The sequence below is a fragment of the Strigops habroptila genome, chromosome 5, assembly GCF_004027225.2.
Source record: "Strigops habroptila isolate Jane chromosome 5, bStrHab1.2.pri, whole genome shotgun sequence".
Lineage (NCBI taxonomy): Eukaryota > Metazoa > Chordata > Aves > Psittaciformes > Psittacidae > Strigops > Strigops habroptila.
In genome coordinates this window covers 26,684,169-26,707,139 of record NC_044281.2, presented here as the reverse complement: position 1 = coordinate 26,707,139, position 22,971 = coordinate 26,684,169, and the positions used below count along the sequence as shown (strand labels likewise).

Sequence of the window (22,971 nt, the reverse complement as noted above, 5' to 3'; positions counted from 1 at the left end):
AGAAACCTACAGCTATCTTCAACAGGAAACAAGCTATGAGGATTGTTTTCCCCAGCATGCTTGTTTTGAAATTAATTACATGAGTAGAGCCACACTGACTTCTCAGGACCTAAGATGTAAAGTTTTACATTATTATGTATAGAATGTGAACTTTATAGACCACTTCATGTCAGTCTAAGTCATACCACTTTAAAGTGTACAGAATCTACGAAGGCTCTCATCAGCCACTTTTAGTGCATACAGTCATGATAATTTAAATAAACACAGCATTTGGGACATGGAAAGAATTTGCTACTTAGAAATGCGAGCACTGCAAAGATGTATTGGTTATAGGGTAGTGTTGGGATTATACGGTCTTGTTCTTCAAACAGCAAGAGGGATCAAATATTTCATAGCTGCAGTGAGGCATTACTGTAGCACATTGAGGCTGCTAACCATATTATATAACTGCAGCTATTCTAAATAAGTGAGCTTATGAGATTTGTTCAACTTTTCAGCAGATATTCTGAATTTACAGTGTGATAACACTTCAGGTCTTAATCAGGGTTGAGATATTTTTCCCTCTCAGCTGTACACACCATAGGATCAAGGAAAAGTTCACACTCCTGGAGTTGCATGATGAAGTGCTAGCTATCTTGGAATTGAAATGGACTTCATTATGATTATGATTATTTACTATTTATCTTATTGTAGTGCCTGCAAACTGCACTACAGGATTAAGACCCTCTTGTGGTAGAAAGCATTCAGAGAATAGAAATTTCTTCAAAGATCTATTTTCAGCCAATAGAATGGCACAGCAGAAAGATGGGGCAGCACAGAAAAGCAGATTGTGAAACAGGTCAGCATGATAAGGATCCATCTTAATAATAAACAAGAAAAAAACTAATTTGTATGGACAAAATGATGACTCCTATTTACTTTGAGGCAAAATACTGGAAGTAATTTGGATTTATTTGGAGCAATATATTTATTTAAAATATGTTTGTATGTTGAGGCCTTTCTGGACCAGAGACATTAGTTTAAATAGTGTTAAATAAAGAAATAAAAGAGCACTTCATGCTAAGAGAGCATTAAAAAAGAAAAGGTCATGTAGCTTTGACTTGTTTTTTTCCATTTCCCCAATAGCTTCAGTTTGTTCGGCAATGCAGTTAGCTTTGAGAGTACACTGACTGAGAGTCTTCTGTAAGGTAATGAAGGAAAGGTCATGATCGGATTTTAAAATTAAAGTGAATTGGTCTATAAATATGCCATTACTTCAAAACCTGTGAGTCATTCTTATAGTTATTAAAATAGGGAAAAATGTCCACTCAAGTCACCTGCTGTTTCTTATGTTCTGACAAAGAACAGCACTGTATGAATTATAGAAAACAACTAACTAATTGCCTTTGATTGCAAAAATTGGAAGATAGAGAACAAGGTAACTTGGTGGTCTTGAAGTTGTCCATAAAAATTAAATTATGGAGAGATACCTTTGCCTGTTGTGTTAACAGAAGGTAAATTCTCACAAACAGGGTAAAGTATTCTGCTGTGTTTTTCAGGAAACTGAAATTGTGCTGGGGAAAGTCCTTTCAGTATTTCGATATTTCAGTCTCATGATGCTAATCAGCATTGCTAAGAGATGATCAAAACGGTCTGGTCGTCCTTTAATGCTGCTGTTATTTTACTCATAGTGTGTATCATGAGAACTCAGTGCATTGAAATGACACTGAATGCATTTCAATTCTTAAGTGTAGTGGGACCTTTTTTACCATCTGCTGGTCATGAAACTTCCAGTTCATCTTCTTAACCAGCTGTTATCTCATAGAGATCCACTAGATGTCACCGGAGATCTACTTTTTGTCCCCGTCGAGGGCACAAGGAAAACTGCTATAGTGATGGGTGGAATACGAGAATTGGGTAGACTCTATGGTTAGGAAAAAACAACAACAACAAAAAACCCACACCACAAAACCCCCCAAAACAACAACAACCAAAACAAAACAATAAAGCAAAACAAAACAAACAAACAAAATCAATAACCAAACAGCAAAGATTAAGGGATGCTTTGTTCTGCTTGCTGTAAAAACCAAAGGAGCTGTTCCTTGACATCTTAGGTAGAGAATAATCTGCAGTTGCCTTTGCTTATTTTTGCAGCTGGAAATATTTCCCATTACTGTTTGTGAACTCTAAGTAACACCTCTGATCCAGACAACTTACAAATTTTGACTGGACTTTTTGATATTTTTGAGATCAGAAAGCAAGCTACTGCCAGAAGCTTAGACATGTAAAGCACATTCCTTCCATATTAGAATAGAAGGCTATTGCCTTCTGAGAAAAATTGCAGCAAAAAAGTTTTTAAAAGTATTTGTTTAAAATTAACGGAAATTTTGCTTTATTTTTGCTCTTAGCAAATCAGACTAGTTCATATACACCTTGTTTTTTCAGTAAATTATCTAAGTAGTCTGATTTCTGTGTACCTGATAACTTCCCCTGATATTTTTACTAATTCATTTTACAAATGCTGTCGGATTGTCACCATACTAAGTAGAAGGATCTAATCTTCCTTTTTTTTTTTTTTTTCCATGTATCATTCCTTTAAAAATAGGGAAGTAATTTTCTTTATGTCCCAACTAACATTTTCACTAGTTGCAAATAACAGTTCTATTCAACATCCACATTTCTATGAATAGAAATTAGTTGATTCTTATGCAGGTGCTACAGGTGTCAAATGATTTGAACACCCAACCTGAGGCTGTTCTTAAGGTCTCCCTGTCTCTCTGATGATTCCCATTTTTTTGTTAGTGTTTATGGAACTTTTATAGGAAATGGTATGTGTGTGGCTGAACCATTTAAAATCGTTTCTGTCTTGTCTTTGATCTTGTCACTAGTCATCCCTACTAATAATCCATGTTTTGTTTTATTTAAAAGTAAATAAGTATTGTATTTGGTATGAATGTAAAAATGCCTGTATAAAAGGAATGAATAGTAATAGCATGTTCGGGTTTTGGTTTTGGTTTTGGATTTTTTAAAGTTTTTTTTTCAAAAATGTATTGCTCTGATATGCAGTTGCTTATATACTGGTTGAATCCCTTATAGCAAGTCCTTTTTGCTAATTATATTTCCAGGTCCAAGCCTGTTTCCTGCATGTTAATGATGTGGAATATTAAAATGATGCATGATCTCCAAAACAACTGATAATAATAGTTATAAACAGTCCCTGAAAGGGCATTGCTTTTGAGAAGTGCTATGGAGTCCTTCACCTGTTGAACAGAAGGGCTTAAATTTCCCACTTCATTGGTTTAAGTCTGATGAAAATGGTACTAAAAGTTTTCTTCCCAACCCTCTTTGCCCTTAAGGATAATTTCTTCTAATTTTTGTAAATGTGTCCTATCCTATTATTGACTGTTGGCAAGATACGGCTACAAGTAAATGAAAAACAGGGACTGTTACTAACCAATGACATAGTTGAGAAATTCTGAGCAGTGTGTTTTGCTACAGCATTTGATTAGAAAAAGTCCTTCAAAACAGCTGTAATTAGAACAAAATGGGCCTGCCTTTTACCTCACCTACTGTTAGTGTGTCTCACAAATGCCTGTTATTTTTCCTTAATTTCCTTAAAGTGAAACTAATGAAATAGTCATAATGGAAAGACTTCCACTTTTTGGTAACATATTTCACTTTTGTTTTTCTGCCCAACTTTTCAATTTCAAAGAATGTGTTGGGAAGAGTTAGACAGAGGGAAAACATGGGAAAACAAATGCTGTTTTGAATTTTCTGTGTAGTTTGAATGTGTATGCATCAAAAGCTGCAGTGGAAACCTTCTTACTAAAAGCCAAGCTCTGAGGAATGATGTACCATGCAATGAACAAGCCTAATGCTGCATGATGACTTTCTGAACAGCTGTAAGATAACTCTACTAGGATGCTAAAACAACATGGCATTAGTCATGTGAGCAAAGTTTTAGAGGAGTGGAGTCGCTGCTGAAGAGATCACTCATTCATCTCCCTCAATGCCTGTTTTTCACAATCATAATGTTACCCTTGCTTGACAAATATACTGTATGGCAAGTCATCAAGGCCTTAGAACAACAGGACTTGACCCATTTGAGAGATTTCAATCCCTCTTCCCTGGTGACTGTGGCATTAAGAAACGCGGAAAAAAAAAAAAAAAACAAGGAGAAATTATTTTAAATTTTATGTCATTACCATAATGCAAAAAAGACAACCTAAACTGAAGGTACAGGCCAGAGAAACATTACCTTTGTTCTACATTTGCTTTTAAGGTTTTGTTTTTGCCTGTCAGTGTTCTGTTTTGTTTTTAGTACAGCTGAGTCAGTTCAATCTAAACCATTACCAAAAGTGTTGGTTCAGTGCAACATGTGAAACAATCTAAGTGGCCTTTGCACTTCTTCAGACTAAACATACCTTTGATTCAGGTAACACAAAATTGCACGATGGTAATTACACATGCATTTATTAACTAGGATGCTGTATATTTCTAAAAATACGTAACAAGGACATTCAAATGACTGAAGGATAAAAATGTGCTATTCTAACCTGGCACTCCTTTTGGAATTAGCCTCTAATGCTATATTCGGTTATTTGGTTCTTAATCTACCTCTGCATCCAGAGCAGAAAACATGCCAATGATTGGTTCAACATGTTTCAGTGGACCAATGCTCTGTGTGCTTTTGGTGATGCCTTATTTGTGAACTGATTTTAATGTCAAGCATATTTACCATTATTAGTTGTGTCTCTTATATGGGCAAATTATTCTGTCATCAATTAATTTGAATTCCTGAAGGTACAATGTATTTTTCAGAAAAATTTATGAACATTTTGTGACTCTTTAGTAGTGTGTAATTTATTGCATTAAAGGAGTTCCCTGGCACAGTTTAATACAGAGAAATGATCAGCATATGTTTAAGAATAGATATATTTATATATATGTATCTATGTGTGTAATGTATTTGTGTGTGTGAGTGTGTGTATGTAAGAATATATGTGTATGTGTGCTTTTGTATGTGTATACATATATATATATATAAAAGTCTTAACTTTTACAGGAAGCAGGATAGACCAAAAATATCTAATGGATAAGCAACTTCAGAATTTTGCTTTTGTTTTTAGCCCAGTAGTATTAATTGTGCCAAGGGAAAAATGCATTCTTAGGATTCTCTGCTCTGACTATGTGCTTTTTTGATCCAAACACTTGACTGTAAACAGTTATTCTTCCCCATGTCTGCGGTCACCCTATAAGACTGAACAGAAATAAAAAACAATTTATCTTTTGCCCTACTTTTAATGTACAGCCAAAGTGTTATCAATAATCTCATTGCATTTTTTTTCCTGGGTCAAGACTGTTAACAAAAACTAAGGCCTATATTAAATCCCTTAAATTACCTTCCAGCTGCCTTGTTATATATATAACCTTGCCATTAACCTGCTGCTCTTCCTCTCCTCCCATCCAACACATGGTTATAGCCAAGATGTCCATCTACAAGAGAATGAAACTGGCATGTTGTTTTGATTGCGGACGCTCTGAGCGTGACTGCTCTTGCATGTCAGGCAGTGTACATAGTAACATGGACACCCTTGAGAGAGCCTTCCCACTTTCTTCTGTCTCTGTTAATGATTGCTCCACCAGTTTACGTGCCTGTAAGTTCAACACCAACACATGCTGTTCCATGTCTGTGGTGTCTGTGATATCATCCCCGTCTTGTGTCGTGCATCGTAGTTCTGTGAGTTTTACTGGGCTGATGCTTGTTAAAAGAGTCAAACCCAAATTTTAATACAACTCTGTATTTACATTTCTGTTTTATTTTTAATACAAAACTGTAATTCGTTATTTTGCTTTGTGTGTTCTTTATGAAGCATGCTCTTGCAATAGCATGCAGGACCGTAGTAGTGCAGTCTGGTGACATCTTTTTTATTTAATTCATACAATATAAATTGTCATTAATTATATAATAAATGCTGCAGTGGTGGAACAGGCCTGTGTCTAAATCTGTGATGGATGCTAAGTGGACAGCTGTAATAGTGCTGGCACTAGAATGACAAACAATAGGCAGTGAATAAATACGCAGGATACAACTTAGCTGAACTGTGGTATCTGCAGTTCTATTCTAGACTGCTACCATTATCTTCAGTTTTGTTTGTAACCCTTCATTCTCAATGAGGCAAGACCTTCCATCTGACACTGAAAACACAGAAATCTTTGCAAAAATGGTTGTACTTTTCGTTGTACTTTTTCAGAAGGGCTAGCCTGATGCAAACTTCCTAATGCAAACTTTTTGAAATTAACTGTAGATCTGTCCCATAGGACAGTACCATTCTGGAATATGCCCTAAAAGCTCTTTTGAAAGATCAGAGTTGAGGGGAAGAAGACAACTTGCAAAAATTCTGTGTAGCCATTAGTTCTTTGGGCAAATGGTAGGGATTCCAAAGCTTAATTTGAGAGTGTGATGTCAACAATTGAGGAAGATTGTTAACTAAAATGTTTTTTTTTTTTAATTATTATTTTATTTTCTTATCATCTTTAGATATTCAGAATAGGCAAAACTATGTCTTGGGACAGGAGCTGTTTTCCTTTCCCTACCCAAATGGCAAAGAAGAACTGTAATATTATTCAGATACGTCTATAAGGAGTATTAGGAGATTTTATCAGGAAGCATGTCCACTTTAGATTACAAGTCATCATGGATAAAAGTGCCTTCCACTACTAAGAGTATAATGTAGTTAGTAGATTATGCACCTGGTTGCCTTTTGATATCATATGTGTACTGCAGTGTATAGTTCAAGTGGTGAACGACTTTGCTTTAACTATTTTGGAATTCGAACTATTTTGCCAGACACAAATTTGGAGTATATAACAGTATCATGATATTTGTTAGCATTTTTTGTCTGAAGACTGTGTCTATTAAACTGATTCTAATAGGATTTCTTAGAAATTTTACCAGAAATCTTCTATCTGTATATGTGTATAAGCATTCTGAATGTCCTTTTTAGCTACTTGGTTGCAACTCATGTATCACCTCACGGGAGATGGTTCCCAGTTTTAAGTCCTATTTTAAGTTACAGGAGTTTTTATCCTTTAAAAGCACCTTTATCAGAGTAAAATATACCAAAACATATTTTGTTAAGAAAAGTGAGTAAGAAACCTTCCTGGATGGAGAATTACTGCAGGCAGTGTTACTTACGCAGCCTAACAGCCTCAATAACACAGTGCCTCGTGTAGTTTGCTTAGTACAGACTAGTACAGAGAGTATGTGCTTGAGTCCCAGCACTGGTGTTAACAGCAACCAGACCAGGCTAAATGAATATGTCCCCTACAAATGGGTAAAATTTCTGCCATTAGCACTGTTTGGCAAGGAAAGAAAACCATAATTTGTAGGTTTACCATAGCTTTCAAGTTCACTTAAGACTCTTCAGAGGCAGATAAAGTAAACATTTTTGATTGTGTTGCCTGCTGAGCCAGAAACCTCCACAATAATATATTATTTCCACCAAAGAACAATGCTTTGGGGAAACATGTTAGATCTATATTATATTTTGAAGGATAAGTGATATTGACAGCCTTGAGGATTTTTAGCATGCTATCTTTCAAGGGCCTTTTCCCCCCCTTCATCACTTCATCAAATCAAAATAGATCTCACTCTTCCCCTTGTGAGACTAGTCACCTTTGACTGTTAATAATAAGCACGAAAGTCAATACCAATTCACACTCTTTGCAAAGCAGCATAAGCCTTTCTTTTCCAATTAAAAAAAATATATATACACACATGCAACATTTCACTGGCAGGGCTTCAATAGAAATCAGTGTGTTTTCTTTGCAGTGCACAGGGGTCGCGTGATGCCCATCTTGACAGAGCTAGTTAACTCAAAAGAATGGTGGTGAGAGTCAGCTTTTCATTAAATATGAGCAGATGTGAAATGTAGAGTGTTTGACAATTAGAAATGGCAGCAGCAGGGCCCCAGAATCAAAGTGAGGTCAGATTGGTGGATCAGATTACCTCTCTTACATTCTTTAGTTGTTCTGAAAATCATTTTGAATTAGTGTCAGTGGAGCCATGATGGGTTTTGCCCTTTGTCTTTTATTCTAGGACTGTATTGTTTCCCCAGACACTCATTAAAGGTCATTATACTATTACAGGGCTTGCTTTGGTCATGGTGCCCCAGTTGGGTTGGTTTGCTTCTACAATTGCTTAATGCATTTCTTTCTTTCTTTTCTCCTTTTTTTCTTTTTTTTTTTTTTAACATTTGGTTATAAAAGCAGACTTTTTTTTTCAAGGTAAATTAAATCACACACCATCGTTGGAAACTTCTTGAAACAATGAGTAGCTTTTGTAAGAATTAATGCTGTTTTTAAGAATGTGATGTCAAGTAGAAGATATCAATTTATATATTCAATGTTGTACACAGAATTTAGTGTACTAATTGCATAACATGTAGAGAAAGTAGCACTTGCAGTGTGTTTTCCACCATGGGTAAGTTTCTCTGTATTATATTGTTGTCTGCACTTCCAGGAAATTAAAATCCTATTTTGAATAAATATAATTACATTAAATAGCTTCTGAGTTTATAGGCAGTTGTCTGGGGGAAAAAAAAAAAAAATTACATGCTCTTTATAAACATAAGGAAATAGAATTTTTTTTTTGTTATCTAGATTTTTTAGATTTAGGTGCTTTTGGTAGGTTGCTACATGACCGGCAGTCAAATGGTCCAAGCATTTTTTGCACCAGAGTCTTGAATGAATTAGAGTGATGAGAGGCACTTAGCCACCGAAAAACCTGGTGTGGTTTATACAATGAAATTATGTTACTAATAAGTGATGTTTCTGCTTAGGCCTGTGCCAAGTCTTGGGGAGTGTTGTTCAAATGATTAATTGATACAGACAGAATCTTAACCTGAACCATTTAATTCCTGTGTTTCTGTATCACCATATGGCTGTGCTTCTCATGAACATCAAAAGTTCATGTTTCAAAAGGAAACCTTTTCTAAACTTGTTGCTGTGCCCACTGCCATGGGAATCTAAACTTCCAAGGACATACTTGATACTAGGTCCAGGGATATCTAATTCAGCTTGTGAGAAAACATGCTTTGGCATGCTCTGAGTTCCAAGAAGCTTTATGTGAAGATCTTGACTTTGGTGAATATCAGGGGTCTCTGGAGATAAAAACCAAGACTACTTATCACTATATTTTGAATTCACGGTTCAGCCCAAACTCCTAGCCGGCTTATATGGAAAGAAGAACCATACTGGAAAAAGCTTAACTTTTGAAAGCAGCCAAAGCATGTACCTACCTGTGTGCCAAGCCCAGTTTAGAACCATATATTCTATCTGGTCTTCTAGTGCCATCACATGGTTTATGCTAAGCAAACAAGTTAGCTGCTGAGTCTTTCCCAAAGGACCTAAGATTTAATTCTGCAAGATTAGATGAACATTTTGGGTAGCTTGAATAAGGATGGCTGTTGAACTAAAGTTGGTTACACTGTGCTGATGCTATATCTGTCAATATGGTTTAATGAATTAGGTCAAGGAAAACTCTAGCTTTTTCACTGACCTGTGCTACTTAGGGCAATGTAGATTCTGCCTGTATGTGTTTATAACTTAAAACCACAAATTCTATAATGATAGTTGAAATGACATGTCACTTACTGATATAGCGAGAAAGAAGAATGCATAACACAACACACAGATGCATTGGTCAGTGTATCTAAAATTCATCAGTGGTATAACTATGCTTGGGCTTTTCTAAATAAGTTGACTATTAAGTCCTGGTTGCCTAAATTGCTGACTGAAAAGACAGCCTACATTCTATTTCTTCTAGAATGCAAGAGCCATATCCTCTGTTTCCTACAGAACAAAACTAACCTACTCGTTCTCTAGTTCTGCTGAAGTAACCAAGACAAGGAATGCTTGCTTTTATGGATGAGCTAAGGTGCAGGAAGGCCCTGTATGTGTCCTGTCAAAGTACAACTTTCAGTGCTAGAATTTTATTTTTACCCTGTAGCAATAGAGGTTTCCCTTTTACAGGAAGGTGGCTAGAGACTTTGAGATTCTCAAACCAGCTATAAATGTGATCCCATTTACATTGTATTTATAATACTCTGAATAGGAAAAGGTGGGGTACTACCTCTGCTCTCTTCCACTACACACTTTTTATGAGCTGTGAGAATTTTATTGTGGCCACAGGTGGGATAAAGACATTTGCCCTGAAATTCTTGCTTTTACATATGCTGCATAAACACCTTTCTCTTTAATATAACTCACTGATCCCTCTATGTTCATACTGTCTTGTCTTTGTCCTGCACAAAAAGCCAGGAGCACACCTTTAATGTTTTGAGGAAGAAGAAATTGAAGGAGTAAATTAAGTGATCAGGTCTGCTTGGAAAGGAAAGGCAGATGTTGCCCCTCAGGGATGGCATCATAAGGTCATAAACAAGTGATTATAATCAGATTGTTATGTTTTTGCAGCTTACTTCTATGGAATGACCCATCCTCTGTACACTGGAGAATGGTACAGCATTATGCTGTGTAGGCTGGTTTTCTGATGTGGTGCATTTTTTCGTTTGGTGTTTTTTTTGGTTTTGGTTTGTTTTTTTTTTTTTTGTTTGTTTGTTTGGTTTGGTTTGGTTGTTTTGTTTCATGAGGTTAATGAAAATGGGACATTGGAATGAGACATAGTACCAAATGAGTTCCTTTTGATTCAAAGCCACAGAAAATATAAAAAGTCTGTGAAACACACTGTGGGTGATGATTTATGTAAAGCTAGTTCCAAATATTGTTCATTCTTTTCAGGTGACAGATTTTTAATTCATTTACGTCAGTTCCCATGTATTCAGGGTTGTGTTCCTGAGAATTGACATGGCTATGATGTTTCTTCTAAATAACTCTAGAAGACTGCATGTGTCCCCTTTCAAACTACTGAAAATAATGTAAAAATGGAGACCCCTGTATATTTTAATGTTCAGTTTTGCAGGGAATATACTATTTAAGATAACTCAGTTAAGATACAAGTAAGTACAGCTGGAAATACATCTTAATGTAGTTTGTGGTGTTGTGGGTAATGAAGAAAACCAACTTGCCTTCCTTAACCATCTTCTCAGAAGAAACTACTGTCAAGAAAGCTGCTGCTATCAAACCTGGCCAGTGGGGTTTTGAAGTGTATAAAACCAGGCAATGGAACAATTGGAAAATAAAATCCCAACGTGGGAGATGCCTGTGCTGTTCTGTAGAGGTTCCATAGCCTGTGGCAAATCAGAAGCCAGACACCATGAGATCTGCTTTTCTGAGACTGAAAATCTCCTAATTAACTCTTCCACTTTCAAGCTTAGTTTATATTTTCAATTCTGCCTAACCTACTTTCTTCTTGTCTTCTTCTCCTTGTGGCAATTGTACAAAGATGTATGCAGGTGTTTCCACTAAAGATGATAGGATGAATTGATTCGATATATGTGATCACATTCTTAACTAGCATTCAAGAACTGCTTGCTGGAACGGTGGTTTCACTGAACCAACCCTTTGATTTCTCTACCTTTCTCACACGCTTGATGTGCAGACCTTCAGGTGATCCTCTCCTTGATGCAACTGTATGTTTTTCCACATTGCTAGCATAGAGATAGAAGCAGTGATCAAATTGTATTGTTATATTCCCTCCTAAGAGTCCAAGTGCTTATTCCATTTTTTTCATGTGTATAAATGCACTGGGACTTTTGTATTTCCTTTTCAAACACTGAATAGACATTAATTAGAGGGGCAGTGGGAAAGTAACATGAAACAATAGGTATTTTACAATAGCTGACTTCAAGTATGCAGTTTGACTCTCAACACTCAAAACAATGAATCCCTTTTGTTGTTCTATATCTTAAAACCTGAGTGCTGTTAAATTATTTAACTTTCCTTTGGATAGAATATGAACATATAGATGAATATAGATGTAGAAATGCAAGAACAGAAAAAAACAAAACAGCCCCTCCCAAACCAAGCTGCTCCTTTTCAGACAGTAGAAAGGTAAAAGTGAGACAATCTGACTCATTACTCATGACCATAAAATATAAATAATGAAGTACACACCTTTTCAGGTGAGTGTTATGATGTAGAATATTCCACTAGACTGCTGAAAGGGAGCTCGCCCAATTTGTGATGTCTGCAACAAGATGAACGCTCACATCACCGTGGGATGGAGGCACTGATAAGTTGAGCAGCAAATCTTTTAAAGAATTGGAAAGGTGGAGGAGGGAGAGATCAAGAAGTCTGCATTTAATTCCTTTAGACTTTTATGTTGAGTAGAGATTCTTACCAGGGTCACAGGGAAGAGACTGGTGAGTGGCTTGCTTTGATGGGGAAAAGCTAGAAAAAATGCTGTCTGCATCCTGTGCAGTGAATTTAGCAGAGGGTCTTATGCAAGGTGACATGGAAATTATGTCTGCGTTTTTAGTTCCTGGGTGTGTCTGGTTGTCATGAAACTCACCATGACAGTTTCTTACCACCAGGCAGCAGATTCTTCCTGTTACCTCCTTGGTGTGGGATAGATGCTAGCCGGTTAGGTCTCCTTCTCTACTGTTTTCGAGCTATTTCAAGCGACAGATGCCAGAGCTGGCTCAGTTTCAGGTTGAGCATTTCTGTCATAGCCCTGCCTTGAGCCCAAATTCTGACCTTTACTATATGAAATAAAGTATTTATGAACAAGCAGTGGCTTGATCGAGAGCAGGCTTAGAGTAAATGTCAAGTGTCAAGTCAGTCTTCTGCCTCCTTATACCACCTGCATTAGGAACCTGGATTAGATCCTAGACTACAGCACTGACTGCCTTAGGCTTTATGGGTCTGGAGAGACATAACTTATTAACAATGGGTTATTAAATTTTTATCAGTTTTATAACACAATGTAAATGCCTTCTATGAATCTACATTGTATGCATTATCATTTAAAACGTTAATTAAGTCAAAGTTGCATTTAATTCAGTTCTAAATGTGCCTTTGGGAGGAAGCTTTTAAAAACAGCTGCAGGATTGAGAAGCATATTGATGCTGGAAAGTTGTTAGTACCACTTTTCAGGATAGGTCCCCCAATTTGATTGCCATTTTGAGTCTTAGCTAATTTGTGATGGTGTTATTGGGCAATGTCTCTATTTAATATTGAACCAATAACAGCAGAAAGCTATCACTTCATGCTAATCACAGATACACTTTGATGTGTAATTCATGTTTCTTTCAAATTTATTCCAAACTGAAATGAACAGTTGATTCATAAAGCCTGTACTTCTCATACTCATACTATACTATATATTTTTTTTATTTTTTTTTTTTTCCATTTGGTATCCTTATTGGTTGGATCCTTTTATAATTCAGGGAAAAATATGTTCACTGACTTGGAATATTGTCCTTCAAATTCATAGAAAAATAAGTCCTCTGGCCTAGGTCCTCCACATTTTATGTGATCTGAAGTTATTGTAATGCATAGAAGGAGGTGCTTAGTGAAATATCAACAGACCACAATCTAGTATGAACGTATAAAGTGGAATACAGTATATTATAAAAAGCTACAATAAAAGCCCTTCAAACCAAGTTAAAATGTGCTTGGCTTTTAGTGACATGGTTTAGTGGTAGACTTGGCAGTCCTGGGAGAATGGTTGGACTTGAAGGTCTTTTCCAACCCAGTTGATTCTGTGTATGGGAGTTATTGATTTTAGTGCCTTTCAATGTTAAAACAGGAGAAAGAAGGAAAAAAATCAATCACAGTGTTTCCACCATCTGATTATTCCATTGAGACCCCTAGCATATTTAATATATTCATACCTTTAATCAGGCAAATAGTCACATTAGCTAGTGTCACCATTCATGTATGTATTACATGATTCATGTACTTCTAGAACTGGAGCCAGAAGCAACCAGCTTAGCTGACCTAAGCTAGGAGAGTCCATTGAATTAGAACCAGAGATCTTCAGCTTTTGTCAAGTTCAGTGTAGGTCCAGCAGAGCGGTCCAGCCCTCCGCTTGGTAGCCAGAAGCAACTTGCAAGACATATTTTCTGGGTCATCATATTTTCTACTGAGTGCCTAGAACCTTTACAAGTATTTGTATATGCCAGGATACGTAACCGTATGAATTTTTTAAGTGCTACATGAAAAGAGGAAATTGTTGTCACATAACTCCATATATGGTACTTGAAGTGACACAAAACAAGCACCCATTCTGTATTCTTCTTTTTATTGATGTTAAAGTAGACAGGAGGGACTTAAACAGATGAGAAAAAGTTTTAATTTATTTTTAAGAAGTCATAGATATATTTATTTTAGTATGTAAGTTCTCAAATATGTTGATAATATACTTTAAAATATGTTAAAGTTCAGTTCTAGTTTTACTGTTTGAGACTATTCACCAGCTTCTGTTAGCATTCCTTTTTATAATACAATGATATAGCTTTCCTTGTGATATTTTACATATTACTGTATGCTATAATGCTGTGATTCACTTATTATCATAATTTTAGGAAACATACCATGTGCTATCTCACACAGACACACCTCACTGATACTGATCAGATCTTGTTAGCATAGTACAATTATTCTGAAAAGGAAGGGTGGAAAAAGTGTTATTACTGTCTAAGATTTGGCTATCATCATCTGGTTAAAAATTCATCTGGATGTTTTATTTTGACTAGAAATTCTATCTAGGCAAACATGAAACAAAAATGGCACAAGGCAAAGATCCCAATCTTGGCTGTGCCACTGACTTACTACATGACTATAGTTCTTTTTCCACCCAGAGACTCAATTGTATACTCAATATACTATACCACATTTTGTGCTAAGACGTGCTTTGAGTTCCTTACATTTTGAAGTATGGAATATAATCCTGGGTGGCCTTTTGACATACTGATTCCCAGCAGAGGCAAATTTTCAAGTTTTCTGATCTTTGCTGAATGAGGTCATAGATACTTGGCAAGGAGGAAAAGAAAGTGAAATGGGGTATGTGACCGAAAGAAGGAATGGAGAAATTACCAAAACTGCTTTGCCGCTGTCTAATTTAGGGAAGTTTTGAAAGAGGATACAATCTAAGAGGGTATGAATAGCTGCTGTTCATCTGCACCAGCAGAGAAGAATCTCTTTTTACATTTCTGGAAAAAAATATTTTTAAAATCATCTGCAGTTTTTAGCTGCTTCTGAACTTTAATTGGAATGCAAACCTTGTTTACTGTGAGGAACTTCTGAAGGAAATCCAAAAAATCATTATAGCATCTTTGATCTTTGTCATGAAATTTCCTTTGTTCATTCGTGCATAAAAGATTTTGCTTGCACTAAGCATGTTGCTTTCTCCATTCCTATGTTCCTGACATTATCTTCACTTTCTAACTCAGTGGTGTTATGTGTTGTCTGACACGGCATGTCTGACAATATGGAGAGAGATTTTTACATTACCATAGCTGTGCTATGGAGGAAGAGTGGCAACAAGAAATAGAGGTTCTGTTCTTGAGCAAGTTCTTGCAAGAATGGACTACCATGTGTGCCATCAAGCAATGTAGGTGGTTTATTCTACAACTAGCCCCTCTTCTATAGTACTTACATGATCCTATATGGCACATACTGATTGGACTTTTAATAAAAACAGAAGTTGTGACATATGGACAGTAGTTTAGAAGTCAAAATAAACATTTTCCTAGGTGAAAAGTTTCATCAGCTAATAGAACAAAGATTTTTCTAGCAAAGAATAAAAACAATTTCAAGTTTTGAGCCTAATGTAGTGATAATGCTTATTTCCGTTCCATGAGTAACATGAGGTAAAATCCACACTTGCAATCTGATCGCATGTTTCATTAATAGGCATTTGTCCAGTGATTTTTTTATTTGTGCTTTATCTGTATTAGAATTATTCCTGATCTACCAAAACATGCAAGACTGTCAGGTTCTCTGTGATCAGTCAATCACAAGATGGGTGGCAACAATGTGATACAGTCTTTATTTAGAATTGCAGGGTGTGAAAATGAATATAATTCACATGATGAGGCAGCAGAAGGGTGAAAAGAAGTGAGATGCACTGCTGAACAGAACAGGATGTACTTTTCTGGCCTCCACTACATAGTGTCTTTTATAACATATGGGAAACATTTCCCAAATTTTCAGATGACATGCTAATATTTCTCACTAATACTGAAATTGGACTCCTAGCCATCTTGCATCTTGTCTTGTTTTTGGCATGAAATACTGTTTTTTTACTTGCTTCTGAACAAAGCCAATAAGCTTTCCAATGTCAGGGAAGGCAACAAAATAGCAAAATACATTTTACTAACTCTTGGAAGCTAAGAACTGCTTTTGGTATTTCATAGAAAAATATTTATTTTATTGTGTGAGGTTGCACATTTTCAGAGTGCTATTCAAATTAAATATTGAAGATGTTCTGTGTAAATTGAGACATGCATATGTGACTTTTTATTCATCTTACGTACAAACAATCTGCTGAAAATTAAATCCATTTTCATTTGGTAAAATACGAAGTATTTCCGTAGTTCTTAAAAGCTGAACTTTTTGCACCTCACACAGCTTAGAAGAATTGTCTAAGGAAAAATGAATATAGATATATAAAAAGCATTTCACTGTGTATATTTTGATTGTTTCTAGTCAAGAGTCTCACTGCCCTGGGTAACAAGATATATTTATTGATTTCTTCATTCAGACAAAGTAGAAAAGACAAGAGAGCAGTAGACTTGGGACAGATGTCGGTCTCAGCACAGATTCTGCGGTGATAATCATAATGCAATAATCTTCAAAGACTGGAATCAGTAATGTAATCCTAGCTATTTGACAAGATCCTTCCATACAAGGAGTCCAACTTAAAGGCATCGTACACTTCTGAGGGTTATATGACTCAGCAAAAGCCTTTCATTATGTTTGGAAGAGAAGTAAATGAACACACAATTACAGTGACAGAGAAGACTCAAGCCAAGATCTGTGATAGTGTACTCTAGATTTGTCTGATACTACATCAGTCTGAAATTCCAGAAGAGCAGGAACTGGCATTCTTTTAACCCATTGGCACCAGAGGCTTTTGCGTATTGATTTATGTAGCATGAATTCTGCACCATACCTGTGCACTTCAGTATGCCATTATTGTATAATTCTGCTATTCTTAGAACTCCCTACACCTAAATTTGTCTCTCTTCAAACATGGGATTATTTTATTTTTTGTTTCAGATCTCTCCTGTGATCACCACCGCATAATTCTTTATTATAGCGGGGTCTATGGAACTTTTTTTTCCTTCCTTTATTTTCTAGTAATTCCTGAAAATAGTATCTCCTATGAGTGAAAATGCATACTGGTTTTGGATTCAGGATTTCTAGGGTTATCATGTCTACTAGCTGATCAAGCTTTTTTTAATGGTCTTTTTGATTGGCTAATTGAATCTTTCAGTGCTGCAGCTCATTCATACACAGTTTTACTCGTATTTCTCATGCTAAATAGATAGCTAAGCTCTTGTTTTACATCTAAAATTGTACCTTGAGGGAATGTAAGAATTGTGTCTCGAGGCTCATATATTCAGCCTCAATACTCAAGCCCCAAATACTCCTCAGGAAATATTCTGAAGTTGTCCCTTGGGTCGCACAGATTTCCTCAGCAGTATCCTTGAGTTCTGGCCGTGAGGGATATAAAATAAGTCAAAATATGCATTTGTTTTTAATCTGCCTTTAGCATGTGAGTCTTTTGTCTGCCCTCTTCTTTCTCCTCAATCAGGACAAAATAATATCCTCAGAGGTAAAGCTCCAAGCAATTCTCTTTTGGAAGATGACTTTCTTGACAGCTGTCAGTGTCCCCTGAGCACTAGATTTCTGGATGCTTTCAGTATCTGACTCTCAAAACATCTGGCAGCAACACTATTTCCAAATATATTGACATCCTGTGACATTTGTGGTTGATATAGTTACTTAAAGGATAGTAACTGACCTGTAAATGTTATGAAATCTTATATATCAATTTTCTCTTTGGTGGAGAGAGTGCCTCCTCTTCCAGGTGATTGTGGACTTTATTGTGAAATTGGTATGATCATTGTAACAGAAATGCTGACAGTTCAGTAGGTTTCTGCATTTTTTTTTTTTTAATCAATCTTCCTTCCTCCTTATCATGCTACCTGCTTTGAAAATGAGCATCATCTGTATTTAATTTTATACTCACAAAGTATAAGTGATTTCCTTGAAATAACACTGAGCACACCAAGCATTCTGCAGGACATAGCTAAACAACCTGGGAGGCTAATTCAGCACTTTGACAATCCTCTCTCAAAAATACTCCATTACCTTCTTTCCTCTCCTCTTGTTTCACTGCATTGTGTACTAAGAGTGAGGGTGCTGCTGTAAGGCTACTTTTGCTTTCTCTGATAACATCCATATTCTCATCAGGGTTTGGTTAATGAAACCAGAAGTACATAGCAGAATGCATGTACCTTTGATGAAGTTTTCTTTCAAAAGCTGTTCCTCATCATGAGTTGTGATCTCTTTATGAGATCTGCCTGGTCCTTGTCATGAATTAAGCAAACTTGACATCTCTGTGTAGCTTTAGTAACAAAGTGAAAAATAAAAGGACAAAAGATACTTAATTCTTTATTTTTTTAAAGCTGGCTATCAATTTAGTTTGGTAGATAAAGTATTATTTGCTTTCCTTCTCAGTTGTTAGTCTGCATACTTTTATACTGTTGTAGTCTTACATGAAATGAATGTGAGATGGCATGCATTTACATCTTGCAATAATTATGAATAGTTCAACCCTAACTTTTGCTTGTATTTCAGTGTTATCAGTGCAGTATTTTTGAGTATTGGAGAAATAATCAGAGGGAATTTTGAACAGTCATTTTTTAATTTTGTATGGAGGTTTTGATCCTCTTTAGGTTTTACTTGAAAAATATGATCCTGCTAAAGACCCATGCTTTTAAGTATGCTTTCTGGTAGAGATCAAAGCACTGTTGTAACAAACATTGTTATTAGTTATCACCACTTCATTTTCCACCCTTATGAAATTGCCATCCCTTGCTTCCCTGTAGAAATCAATTTCAGCTAAAGTGCTATATGCTTTGGCAGCAATATGAGTATTAATACTTTTGTGAGTTCTTGTGCAGATAGAGGTAGACATCACATTTCCATTTCTTTCTTTTTTTTTTATTATTATTGCATTGGTTTACTTCCTTTGTTTTGCCATTGTTAACATAGAAATTACGTGCTATAATTCCCTAAATTTTCATAGCAGCGAATTAAGTTCCAGCTCCATTTGTTGCTATTGTTATTTTTGCTATTATTTTATAGATTTAATCTTAGTTATTTATATCTCAGTTGTTTTTATATTAACATACATACCAAGTGATTTTTTTTTTTTTTTGATACATTTCTTCAGAGAAGAACAAGGCTTTACAAGAACAGAGTACATTGTAGAACTCACTAAAGTAAGGAGCACTTAGAAAAAATAAAAATACTGATTTCTTAGTGATATGAAGTGTATTTAACTGTATATCTGTAAGTGATAAAACCAGCATATGTAACAATAAGGTTTTTAATACAACAGGTTCAATCTGTTTGGTTAATTTGGATGTCTACCCTCTAACTTACTGTACTTTGCATGAGAATTAGTTTGCCAGCAATTAACATTCCACACTTTTATGAAAGCCGTACTTTAGGTAATAGAATATTGTTAAACTGCAGCCAATGGACTAAAAATCTGTCATCTAGCAATAACATTTTTACTTATAAGAGCAGCCGAGAAATGCTGTTCTATACTTCTGCGTAGGTTTGAAGACAGAAAAACAGCACTGGGGCTTGAAACTCCGTGTAACCACTAGGTGGTGGTGCTGGCTTGGAAATAAGAAGTGACTGAACAGCGTCCTAGAACTTTATGTATGTATTGCTTCTGCGAGGAAACAATTTTATTTAAAAAAATACTTATAATATTTCAGATGACCCGAGTTAATTGTATAAAAGTGTTTCCAAATAGCTGTATACAGTGTAAACACTTGTATATAAACCGGCGTGTATGCAAACATGCATTTTGTTTTACATATGAAAATGGGATTATGACCTCACAGGTAACAGTTATGTGAAGACCTCCATCCCAGAGGAATATTACAGCTGAACCTGAAAGAAAATTGGGAATCACTGAGCCTGATCCTATTAACATTTAATAAATGGAAGTTTTTCCACTGATGTGGATGAAAGCTGGATAAGACTGTCAATAAGAAAGCCAGAGTTAAATGTCAAGATTTCAATTCTTGTTCAGAGACAGAGACACTTCTATACCCTTTTTTATAAGGGTAAACAAGAGCCAAAAGGGGAAAGAAATTCAATGGTAGTGAAGTTTAAAAGTAAAAAAAAAAAAAAAAAAAAAAGGAAATCCAATTTATTGGTGGCATACTAACCACCTAGTAAAAAACTCCACACTGAGCAATGTCGTCTAAATTGTGTGTTTCAGAAATATGGCAACTCACTGGGAAGCAGAGGAAGAATTAAAAAAAATAAAATCTTAGAAGTTAAGAATACAGTCCCCTAGACTTATAAGAAGTTTATGAAAATCTTGTCTTTACTCAACAATGCTGTACTGGCAGGGAAATGGGCATGGGGACCTTGTATGTCTTTTTTGGGAAAGGAAGACATTTTTATCATAAATTCATTTTCAAATTTGTCATGAACAAGGTAGAGTAAAGGTTATTTCAGTTTAAAATTTCAGGATATGAAGGTTGGAATTACACTGGAAATGTATACTTTTAAGATGTTGAGATAAATTGGCACTTTGAACCAGAAAACAAAGTAGTAATTCTAATTAGATTTCTGCGGGATGCAAACTACACTTCCCAATGTTCACAGGAAGGAAACAGCTGCAGCAAGATCTAGCTGAAATTTGTGGAGTCCTGCTCCAAAGAAGTCAGCATATATCTGTCCCTTTCCCTATGCACTGAAATACTCTTTTCCTGAGGAACACAATCTGTGCAGTAAATACAAGATTTCTAATCCCAAGGAGTAGGGCAATCACCAAGGACTCCCCTGCTTACTTTTTCCCTTAGTAACTTCTAGGCATTGTATATTTTCCCCGCTGAATGTAATGGAGCTGAGGGAGTGTTAACAGCAAAATGTTCATGGTGAGTGGCCTTTCAAATTATTGTAATTTATGTTTTTAATAGTAGCTTATTTTTTATCCACATAGAGAACTTCACTGATTTTAGTGTGATTGATTAGATTGTGAGCATATTCAGTCAGGGGAAACTTCCTTTACTTAATAAAAACAGAACAGATTCCTCCTGCACTTTGGTAGAACAACATAACTACAGTCTGCACTCACTAGTGCTGCAACTTCTTCATTTGTGTCCCTTTCAGTTGGTGTCAAAATCCTTTCTGAGGCAATAGAACAAAGGACAATACACTTTGGATTGCTGTGTATTGAGACAAGGGTAGTCTATGACAATGCACTGAATTTAGAACAATGGGTGTGGAAATACTACAATTTGCTGTGTGTTGCTACTCTTAAAGAATCCCCCAAAGACATGCCTTTTGGCTTTACGTGTCATGCCTTGGGGAACTGTCAAAGGACAATTCATAAGGAAATCAATGTTCTTAAACTGACACCATATTTTTTTAAGGAAAGAGAAAAGAAGCATAGAAATAAAAAAGATGTTTCAGTTGTTTAATGTTAAAGAGCTACACTTTCATGTCTAATTAAAAACCAACCAACCAACCAAAAACCACTGTAATAACAGTTTACTCTTATCGTATATGTATGTAGTATGTTCTAATGGAATGTGTTCCAAATGTACTTACTTTCCAAACAGTGATAGCAACCTCACCATCTTATACCTGGTAGATCTGAGAAAATTAGTGATTAACAGCCACGTTTTCAGCTAATTTGGTCACTTGAGTCTTAGCAAGAGCTGTAAGTAAGGAACTCTGTTAAAAGGGAATTGACTGCAAGTGAGCAACCCAAGGCTGTATAACAGGTCAGTGGTAGAACTAAATCCCAGTCAAGAGATTCCCAGTCCTCTGTAGCCATGGGATCATCAGGTAGTCTATTAAAAAGTTAACATGTGGCTTTAAGCTTTCGTACTTTGCTTCTAATAGATGCAGCAGGTGGAACACTAGAACAAATTCATAGCTGCATGTGACACAGTAGGATACACAGGATCTGAACAGCTCTTTTCTGACACACAGGGGTAGTGTTTTGCTGTTCCTCCTCCTCAGTGTTCAGATAGCAGAACAGCTTGTCATAATAAAGTAACAGAATTTAAAATTTAACTCAGAGAATATTTACATTCACCATACCCAATGAGAGACTTCGACTTTCCTTATTCTCTAAAGTGCACTCTCGAAAGACAAAGTCAATTCCCTTCACTTTGATGTTTGTCTGGAGAACAGACCCCCATGAACACAAACCATGTTCTGTTTTAACTTCTACAATTTAGACACATCTCCCTTTCTTCACTCTCCCAAAATAAACTTTGCTTTACCCAAATAGTATTTTGTATGGGTACAACATGTGGAGAAGTCAATGGGACAGTTAAATGGACAGAGGGGAAAAAAGCCCACTGATGGTTTTTCTTAACTTTTCATTTGACAGTTTCCAGTAACAATATAATGACTTGAGTAAACAATTACAGAGTGAATCATAAACTGAAAAGGCAATGGAGAATGGAGACTAAAAATCAAGAAAAATGTGTGAGAGTACTAAAATCTGAATCAGAAAATATGTTCAAGGTTCATTGGACCTATGACTTAGTCTATAAATTAGAATTTGATTTGGAATTAAATAAAGTAGTTTTTTATCTACTGTGCACATTTGTCAGGGGAAAGGGAAGATGGTTGTTATGTACAAATCATGTCACATTGTATATGTACTTCTGTATAAGAACAAGAAACCAGGCCCATAAAATCTGAAGCCTTTCTTCTCTAAATTGCCCAAGTGAATGTAAAATGCTGTATACACGGGAAAGACTTTCTTCCTGCACCATTTTATCACGCATTTTATCTCATGCACAT

At 35.9% G+C, this 22,971-nt stretch overlaps 1 protein-coding gene across 24 annotated transcripts in view; it reads left to right on the top strand.

Moving 5' to 3' along the window:
* KCNMA1 (potassium calcium-activated channel subfamily M alpha 1) overlaps positions 1-22,971 on the top strand; it is a 511,087-nt gene that overhangs the window by 405,409 nt on the left and 82,707 nt on the right. For 15 of the 24 annotated variants that reach the window (XM_030485710.1, XM_030485686.1, XM_030485685.1 and 12 more), the window contains one exon: positions 5,463-5,636. The exons of the other annotated variants lie outside the window; for them this stretch is intronic. In XM_030485710.1, the coding sequence (XP_030341570.1) occupies positions 5,463-5,636 (174 nt within the window). The remainder of the gene's footprint in view (positions 1-5,462; positions 5,637-22,971) is intronic. 24 annotated transcript variants of the gene reach the window in all.